We start from the raw sequence: 9,472 nt of genomic DNA on the forward strand, positions 1-9,472 counted from the left end.
AAAAAAAAAATTAATCTGTTCTCCCAGGTGCAATCCTATGTTATTCATCTTATTTTATCAGCCTTTTGGGTTTCTGTAGTTAATATGAAATGCCTGTTTTGGTGGTGGGAAGGGGTGAGTGGAATACAGGAAGAGTAGCCATAAATCCATAAAATACATCCCAAATCATGATGAAGTATCTTTCTGCACTGAAAATATTTCTAGTGGAGTTCTCATTCTTTCCCAGCAACCCATCCCAGGGCTAGTCAATTCCATTGTTAGAAAATGCTTCAATTTGTGCAGAAATCTGCCTCCTTGTAACTCCTACCCATTATGTTTCATCTGGTGTCTGGGTTGTTGCTTCAAACCACTTCTAGAACCAGGTGGGAGCACAAATAATCCTGCAACCAGAGCTACATGGAAAGGAATACCAAAGTAAGCTTTCTCAGCTTCCTGGCAGGCAAAGCAAAAAGGAATAGCCTTTTTGTTAAGAGTAGTCAAAAAAAAAAAAAAAAAAAACCAAACCAGTAGTCTTGTCAACAAACAGACCAGCTTCATCAGGAGAGCCTGATTTTGTCCTGGGGATCTTTGTAGGCTGGGTTTATTGCAGTGGTTGTCAACCAAGACAACTCTTCCCCCGAGGGGACATTTGGCAATGCCCGGAGATATTTTCGGTTGTCACAACTGGCTGGGGTAGAGGGAGAATGCTGCTGGCCCTTAGCGGGTAGAGGTCAGGGATGATGCTAAACATCCTACGATGCACAAGAGGGCCTCTAACAATAAAAAATTATCCCATCCAAAATGTCAATAGTACTGGGTTTGAGAAATCCCAGTTCATCAGGAGGTAATTCACAAATGTGTCATGTACATCTTTAGTGAAAGCAAGAAGAGGTGTTTTGCAGCTCGCATACCCTTGCATGGCTAATATGAGTGCAGCCAAAAGAGCCATCTTATTCTGTAGGACCCAAAGCTGGACTCCTGCCCTTCCTGTGTAAATGACAACCTGGCCTCACAGGATTGCTGCCCATGGGGAGAGGGCTCCTGGTTGGGCTTGAGGTTGGCTCTCAGTGGCTCGATGGATGGGAGGCCTTGGTCTTTGAAGGTCTGACTATGGAGTCAGGGAGCCATGTTCATTCCCCAAAACCAGATTGGCAGCAGCCCACTGAAGCAGGCCCTGGGCATGGCCACCAATGCCCATTTTTTTTTTTTTTTCCAGACAGAGCAATCTCACCACACCCAAGACCTTCAAGATGGGGGCGCTGTCCAAGGTACCATTTGTTGACCTGCTTGTCAAGCCCTGTCAAGGACTGGCTTCAGGGCTCCACCCCAGCCTCCTCCTTTCCACCCTCTTCATTTTGTCCCTGGCTGGACATCTACCCCCTTGAACTTGATCATATCCTGATGGTTTTCGTTCGTTTGTCCCCGGACCCAGCTCTGACCTGGGGGCCAATTGCCCAGCCAGCCAGGACATTATGGGTGAACCATAATGGAGAAAATTGCTGGGCCACTCTCAGCTTCTCCACCCCTTCATTGTCCCTCCTCTGGGCCCCACCCAGCCTCTCAACGATTGAAATCTCCTTCCCATACTCTCATCTTCCTCTTTCCTCGTCACCTTCATGCTCAGAAGGGAAGTGCTCTCCCTCCTTGACCCTCAGCCACACGCATGGACACGTGTGCACATTTCTCATTTATAACATTCTAACGAGAGGACTTCCCTGCATCTCCGCATTACAGATGAGCAAACAGATGAGGCTCACAGGGATGAAGTGACCTGCCCAAGACTGCTATCCAGGATAGAAGAGTTAAGATTTGGAGCCTGTCCATTCAGCCCTGGGAGCCTAGGTTCTCAACACTTCACCTCAGTGCCCGGTTCAACATTGACTCCACTCTCTCCACATCATTCAGATTTGGTGGTGCACCTGACACCTTACACTGAGTCCAACTGCCAAGCCCTTGTACAAGCTAGAGTGGCCTCCCTGCCCAGAGTGGGGTGACCTTAAGGGCCCATGGAAGTGTGTGTTAAGGTTTTTGGGGGTTTTTTTGATGGAGTCACTCTCTCCTGTACAGTCTCCATCCCACCAAGCATCATCTTTCATGGCTGACTGATGAGGAGGGGTGAGATGTTGCCAAGGCAGTGTTTATTGCTGGCTAGGGCATGGATAAGTAGGGGGCTGGGGGGTCTGAGGGTCTACCTTCCCAGCCCCACAGACCCACTGGCGGGGGGAGCCCAGAGGCACATGGCTGTCCTGGAGGTTGGCCGATCTCAGCACCGCTGGGCCTTGGAACTTGAAGGCAAACTCATCCTCGTATTGGGTTGAGAAGAAGCGCTGTCCACCCAGCGGGGGCTCAATGTGGTTATACTTGCACTGTGGAGTCAGGGTGGGGAGCCTGGCAGGACAGCCTGAAGGGTGGTTGACCTACCTGGCCCACCCCGTGGTCCCCATATGACCCTGGGAGCAGCAAAGGCTGATGATTGGACTCTGAGGAGGTAGGCAAAAGGTGTCCCAGTTTGGGCTGCCCCAGGAGCTGGGTGGGAAGCTGAAGAGAAACCGGGGGACCCCTGGAATGACCCCAGGGCTGTGGTGACCTTAGGCAACTCTGAGCTACCCCTCAGCTGAGGGTATACCTGTGGCTGGTGATATAAAGATGTCCTTGAGCTGACCCTGAAATGACCCTGGAGATGAGTAGGGATGAATGACCTTGAGGCTGGAGTGACATTAAGATGACCCTGTGCCTGGGGTCACCGTAGAGTGACCCTGAACGAACTTGACACTAATTCTGGGCCTGAGTTCACGGCGTTATCATCCTGGGACAAAACTACACTGCTTTGGGGGGTTACCGGTCAGGGAGATACCCCTTCCTCCTCCCTCACCCTCTGTAGCATCTCGTCAGTCACGGAGGCGGGAGCTGTTCTATGCGGCTTCAGCATCTTCTGGTTCATGGTCAAAAAATCTGTTTCTGTAGATTTGGGTGGGGGTAGTTGAGCTGAGGGGCTGAGGGAGGAGGGGCAGGGCCCTGGGGCAGGAACGGGTGAGATTAAGCACGGAGTAGGAGTTCAGGTGAAGCCTGAGCCCAAGGTGAAGTTAGAGCGAAGGAAGGACTAGGAGGCGGGGAGAAGGGAGGAGCCAGGTGCGGGGCAAACACAGAGTTGTTGCGGGGGAGGGGGGGCAGGAAGGGTAGTCTAGTTGGTCAGGGGGCGGAGCCAGAGTCCGACTGAAGAGCAGGGGTCAGGGTTCAGGTGAGGGCAGATATGGGGAGGGGCGGGACTATGGTCATGCAGGGGGCGGTGCCATGGCGGAGGTGGGGTGGGGGGAGGGGGCAGAATCAGATCCTCGACGGGACGAGGTTGTGGGGTGGGGGGCAGAGTTGGGATCATGGTTCAAGAGGTGGAATCTAGCTCCTCAGAAGGCGGAGCTAGAGTGGGGCGGTGGGCGGGGCGAGAACGGCGGGGGCGGGGTTAGAGCTCACCGCCGGTGCCCTGGGGCAGGTTGCTAGGCAGCAAGTGGAGAGTGGGCGCTCTCTGCGGCTTCTGGATGGTGCCCGGGGAGCAGTAGTCTGTGCCAGTGGAGGTCTGGAAGAACTGTCCGAGCAGCGAGGACTCCCCTAGGCCCACGTGACTCTGCAGTTTCTCGTGAGGCAGGTGGCAGCTGGGTGGCTTGTTCACGGGCAGTGGCTGTAGGACCACATGGCATCTGGGAAGCTCCCAAATGTGCGGGGTGTCCCAGAACTCGGGCGGGAGAGAAGAGGTGAGCGCTATACGACCTTGGACAGCTCACACCCTCCTTGGGCCCCACGTGCTGGTGCTGGGAGTTGGCATTGTATCTCATTTTGCAGACAGAGCCACTGAGGCTGGGAGTGGTTAACTGACTTAACCTTAGATCCCGCAGATAGATCCAGGAGATTCCCCCCCACACACACACACGTCGAGCGCACTCTCACCTCAAGGCCTCTGCACTTGCTATCCGTACTGTCTAGGGAACCCTTGTCCCTGATGAGCCCTGTGGCCTTCTCCCCCTTCCTGCTGACCTGGCCGTGGAAGAAGTGCACGGAGGTGGTGAGGCTGCCCGGGCCGGGGCACCGATTTCCTTCCAGGATGTGCGATGCCGGAGTCTGGTCGTGGTGAAGAACAAAACGTTCTGCCAGTGACAGAATAGGTGCTGAGCCAACCTGGGAGGCTGCTGCGGAAGCAGGGGGCAGGGTGGGCAGCAGACTCCCACCTGGCTCTCGGGGGTAGAAGTGTTCAGCCTCGGTGGTCCTGTCACGGAAGAGCCCATCTCCAGGACGAATATTCACACAGTGGATGTGGGCCGAGGCCTGGGCCTTGTCATACCTGCAGGTAAGGGGGGATCCGCTCTATGATCAGATAGATCTGAGCTGGGCCCTTGCAACTCCCAGGAAATGGGAGAGGGGCAGGCTTCCCAAAGGCCAGGCTGTGGGGTGCTACTGGTGGGAGATCTGGGCAATAGTGGGCCTTGCTTGGAGGTGAGGGGCACCCACAGTACTGGCTCGAGAGCCTCAGGTGGTACACTCCACCTGTCGCTGAGAGGCCTTTGCTCCATCCTGGTGGAAGGCCACAGTACCTGTCTGGGGGCAGACCCTGGGGCCCGTAGGCTTGTTTCTGCTCGGAGCACACGGGCCCATAGCCAATCTTGGAGTCTCCCAGCTCCACACTGGAGGAGGCCTGTGGGTGGACACAGGTGGGAAGAGGGCGGCACCACCCAGCCCCCATCACTGCCCTCCCCAGCAGCACCAGCCCCACCTCGATTTACCCTCTTACACATCGAGGCAGGTGGGCCTGGCAGGGCCTGAAACTGTCTCTGGTAGGAGGTCCCATCGTCCTGTCTCCTGTGGTCCCACTGGAGTGCGTTGTTGCCCCCTGAGGAGGAGCAAGAGGAGAGAGAGAACAACATTGGTTCCACGCAGCCTCAGGCCCACTGGGGTTCGATTCCTTGCCTGGAAAGGGGAGGTGGGCAGTCCTGACTAGCCCCCCCTGAGGGCTGTTGTGGAAAAACAGCCAAAATAATACAAATAATGGTAGCAAGAATAGCTACCAACATACCTGACCAGAGCCAGGAATCTAGGCTAAGTGCTTCAAACCTCATTTGAGAGTTAGTAATATTCTCCCCACTCTACAGCCTTCCGGGGGCTCAGAGAAATCAAGTCACTTGCCAGAAGTCACGAAATTCAAAACCGGAACTGAGTCAAATCCAGATCTGACAATCCCTGACTCCAACTTGGAGGGACTCTTGCCTAGTGATGTCCACCGGCAGGTCCCCGAGTCACAGAATTGGAAAACCACACAAATGACAGCTAGTCTTTTTTGAGCGCCCACTCTACGCCAGGTGCCTCATGCACTCTGGGCTCTTCTGCTTCACCAGCTCCTATGAAGTGGGGCGCTGTTGTTGCACCCATTTTGCAGAGGAGGAAAATCGAGACTTGGAGATGTCACCTTGCTCAGACTCACATAACTACCATGGTGGCGGGCCTGGGATGTGTGTGTGTGTGTGGGAGGGGCACTTAGCAGATTTGTCCAAACCACCATTCATGCCTTCTGCCCAGGGCACAGCCCCTCGAAAAAATTCAGCAGCAATGCCATTCAGTGAATGTAGAAACTGAGGCTCAGGGAAGTTCTAGGTTTTCTCAGGCTCGGCACTATTGACATTTGGGGCCCCGTAATTCTTTACTAGGGCCAGCTGTCCCGTGCACGGTAGGATATATTCAGCAGCATCCCTGGCCTCCATGCGTTCCCTGCTAGGACTACCCCCTTCCGCGGGTCGTGACAACCAAAACGATCTCCAGACTTTGCCAAATGTCCCCCGGGAGAGGGCGCGGAATCCCCGCGGGCCTGGAGAACCTAGGGGGTGGCAAATCGCGCGTGGGGCGCGTGGGCGCGCTCACCGAAGTGGCTGCAGGGCGCGCGGGGCCGCGGGCACGCGTCGTGGGGCGGGAAAAGCGCCCGGTAGGTGGTGGGCGGGATGCGCAGCTTGGCTCGGTCGCCGGGAGGCACCGAGTCGCGGTCGAAGATGAGGCGCGCGCCGCGGATCTGCTCTCTGGCGCGCGCCGGCAGCTCCGGCCAGCCAAAGTCCGCGCGCGCGGTGGAGAGGCCGGTACGGGAGCGCGCGGGCGCGTACACGCGCAAGTTGGTGGCCGGCGTGGCGAGGGTGCGCTCCCGCGTCCCCGACGGCGCGGACGGCTGCGGCGCCGGGGGCGCGAACGCGCAGTGCGCCTCCGACTGGAGCTTCGCGCCTGCGGCGCGCGTGTCCTGTCGGAAGAAGGACCTGACGGGCGGCTCCTGGCACGACAGCGCGCGGGTGACGCCCGGGTAGGCCGGGAAGTCCCGGTGCGACGTGGGTTGCATGGCGTCCACGTGCAGCCGCGGATCCGGCCCTAGTGCAAAGTGCGAGGCCTTGAGGAAGTCCAGCCGGGACATCGGGCATGGCAGGAGGGCGACCGCGGCCATCGCCATCGGGGGACAAGGCGCCACCTGTGAGAGGGCGGAGATCATGAGACTGAGCAAGTGCCCGCCTGAGGACAAAGCTGCTTTTACTCCTTCCTGTGCGCCAGGCACTGGGCATTGGGGGTGGGGCTGAGGACTTCCTAACAAACAGGCTCGGGGCGCCTGGGTGGCTCAGTCTGTTGGGCATCCGACTTCGGCTCAGGTCATGATCTTGCCGTTGGTGGGTTCGAGCCATGTGTCCGGCTCTGTGCTGACAGTTTGGAGCCTGAAGCCTGCTTGGGATTCTGTGTCTCCCTCTCTTTCTGCCCCTCCCCTGCTCATACTCTGTCTGTCTGTCTCTCTCTCTCTGAATAAAAACTAAACAAACAAAACAGGCCTAGCCCCTGTGCCTGCCCCCAGGGAAAGTAGAGAGCATAGAGATAAAAGCATTCATTGGGCACTTACCGTGTGCCAGGCCCTGTTCTAGGTGCTTGGCAGGGGGAACATCAGGTCACAAAACAGACCAAGAGCCAGTGCTCTTGTGGAGGTGACAATGGGGGTGACAGACAATGCTGAAAAAATATAACACTACAAATTGTGGCGGTGTTAGCAGGAGCTGAGTGCTGTGCCTAAAAACATCACACAGCACAGGAGGGCGGTGGTGAGGGGACGAGGCTGCGGTTTTAAATGGGATGGTGTCACTGAGATGACAGTTGAGAAAAGACCTGGAAAACGTGGGAGAGGAGCATATGGGGGCGGGGGGGAGTAACATTCCAGGCGGAAGGAACAGCAGGTGCCAAGGCCAGTGCAGGGTGGACCACAAGAAGGACTGCAGTCTAGTCTCTTTGATACCGGAGCCCCTTCTCCTCACCCTCCGGTAGTGGTCAAGGCCAGGGCCCTCCCCTCCGTATGTGGGATCTTCCGTCTCTGCTCAGTCCTGGCCACAGTCTCTGCCACCACCACCCCCCCCCCCCCACCGTGGGTCTTCCTGCCCTCTGCAATTGTCCTGGGTGCTGATTGTTCTCCCGGATCTCTTCCTATCCTGAAACTCTCAGAGGCATAGACGTGTCTCTCCACTTCTCTGACCTCCAGCTCCAGGCTCCCGGCCCCCCATTTAGCTGACCGGGGACATTCTTGCCTTTGCTCTGAGCAGGGGAGTCTCCCCGACCCTGCTCCCAGCCCCTCTGAGAGCAGTCCTGGTGGGGGCGGGGGGTACCGCAGGCTCACCCCCCGCCCAGACCGAGTCAGCTCAAAACTGGTCATGTCGACCTCTTTAGGAAACAGGGCCCATGGGGCGCCTGGCCGGCTCAGTCACTTAAGCAACCGACTTCAGCTCAGGTCATGATCTCACGGGCTCGGGGCTGACAGCCCAGAGCCCGGAGCCCGCTTTGGATTCTGTCTCCCTCTCTCTCTCTGCCCCTCCTCTGCTCACGCTCTGTCTCTCCCTCTCTCAAAAATAAATAAACATTAAAAACAACAATAAAAAATATTTAGAAAACAGGGGCCAAGCATTTTAACCAAACCACAGATGTTCAGAGTCTCCGTTTGCTTCTTTGATCATTTTGGCACCTGAAATAGTTGAGAGCTGAGAAGTCTCCAATAGTCTACGGAGAATCTAACAATTGAAATCAAGGTCACCTCGGAATAAGCAATCGGGTTCCTGTGAGCTTCAGTTTCCACATCAGGGATGAGCATGTGGGACGTACCTCAAGGGGTGGCATGGGGACTAATGAGTCTTAGGAAATGCCCTTGGCCACCGGCCTGACCCTCTGGACTCCCTGTGTCCCCGGTCTCCCAGAAGATGCTCATACGTTCCTTCCGAGGCTGTGTCCCCGCGTGGTCCAGTTCTGCCCATTGTGACCAAAGAGCTTCCCTCACCCAGCGTTGTCACAATGGTCCCCAGCCACTCTGAGGGCAGCTGGGAAGAAGAACGGGAGTGAGGCCAGAGGATCCTGCCTCCGGAGAGCTCAAGAGAGCTAGGCAAGTGACTTGACTTCTCGAAGCCTCAGTTTTGCCATCTGGAAAATGGGGCTTCAGAAAGCAGCCGTGAGGATTGGAGGCAGTATGTTCATTATTATCACTTTCCAGAATTTTCCTGCTTGCCTGCTTCTCAGCACTCCCCACGCAGGACGAGCCAACGTCTTCGGTCGTTGAGTCACTGCACTGCTTCATGTCACTCCAGGGCTCGCAGACCTCCGAGGTGCCCTTAGGGACACCAGTGCCCCCCCAGCCCAAAGACCGTCAGGAACACACCCGAGGCTGACCAAATCCAAGCTTGTTACTTGTGACCGCGAGCGAGAGCACACCCTCCGGGGAGCTGTGGGTATGAGCTGAGACGGGCTTGTCTTCACCTGGGCTTGTGTCCCTGCTTCTGGGAGGTTCGAGGCAACGGGGGTTCGCGTTGCAGGTTTTTTACTGCTGGGAGGTTTGGCTTTCTTTGTTGAGATGACCTGACAAATGAAAATAACATACAAAACAATAGGAAAGAGGGAAATGGGGAGTCAGGGTCTCATGGGGACGGAGGTTCGGTTTGGGCAGCTGAAAAGTTCTGAAAGAGGACAGTGAGGACGGTCTCATGACAGTGTGCATGTGCTTAATGCCACTGCGCAGAACATCTAAAAATGGTTAAGATGCTCGATTTTATGTCATGTGTATTTTACCACAATGAATAACATTTAAAAATTAAAAAAAAATTTTTTAATGTTTATTTTGAGAGAGGGGCAGAGTGCGAGTGGGGGAGGGGCAGAGAGAGGGAGACACAGCATCCGAAGCAGGCTCCAGGCTCCGAACTGTCGGCACAGAGCCCGATGCGGGGCTTGAACCCACAAACCGTGCGATCATGACCTGAGCTGAAGTCGGACGCTCAACCGACTGAGCCACCCAGATGCCCCTCAATATAAAACATTTTTTAAATGGAAAAACAATTTCTTAAAAAAACAAACAAAGCAGATGAAGGGGCGCCTGGGTGTTTCAGTCCGTTGAGCATCTGACTTTGGATTTCAGCTCAGGGCATGATCTCACAGCTGGTGAGTTTGAGCCCTGCATCGGCTCTGCCCT

At 55.8% G+C, this 9,472-nt stretch overlaps 1 protein-coding gene across 1 annotated transcript; it reads right to left on the reverse strand.

Annotated features, from left to right (window-relative positions):
• Window positions 1–2,100: 2,100 nt before the first annotated feature.
• TEX45 (testis expressed 45) lies at window positions 2,101–9,090 on the reverse strand. The gene is made up of 9 exons (XM_043590244.1): window positions 8,122–9,090; window positions 5,878–6,463; window positions 4,749–4,855; window positions 4,560–4,660; window positions 4,197–4,309; window positions 4,006–4,115; window positions 3,448–3,652; window positions 2,852–2,937; window positions 2,101–2,345 (listed from the first exon to the last, which is right to left on the reverse strand). Exons 1-9 carry the CDS (start codon window positions 8,134–8,136, stop codon window positions 2,118–2,120), a joined length of 1,551 nt encoding a protein of 516 aa, XP_043446179.1. The 5' UTR covers window positions 8,137–9,090; the 3' UTR covers window positions 2,101–2,117.
• Between the last annotated feature and the right edge of the window lie 382 nt (window positions 9,091–9,472).

Source organism: Prionailurus bengalensis, chromosome A2, assembly GCF_016509475.1.
Source record: "Prionailurus bengalensis isolate Pbe53 chromosome A2, Fcat_Pben_1.1_paternal_pri, whole genome shotgun sequence".
Classification (NCBI taxonomy): Eukaryota; Metazoa; Chordata; class Mammalia; order Carnivora; family Felidae; genus Prionailurus; species Prionailurus bengalensis.

Coding starts and splice junctions, on each gene's coding strand:
- TEX45 (XM_043590244.1), bottom strand. Junction 4,856..5,877: donor CGCGCCCTGCAGCCACTTCG/GTGAGCGCGCCC, acceptor GCTCCTCCTCAG/GGGGCAACAACGCACTCCAG. Junction 2,938..3,447: donor CCTGCCCCAGGGCACCGGCG/GTGAGCTCTAAC, acceptor CCAAATCTACAG/AAACAGATTTTTTGACCATG.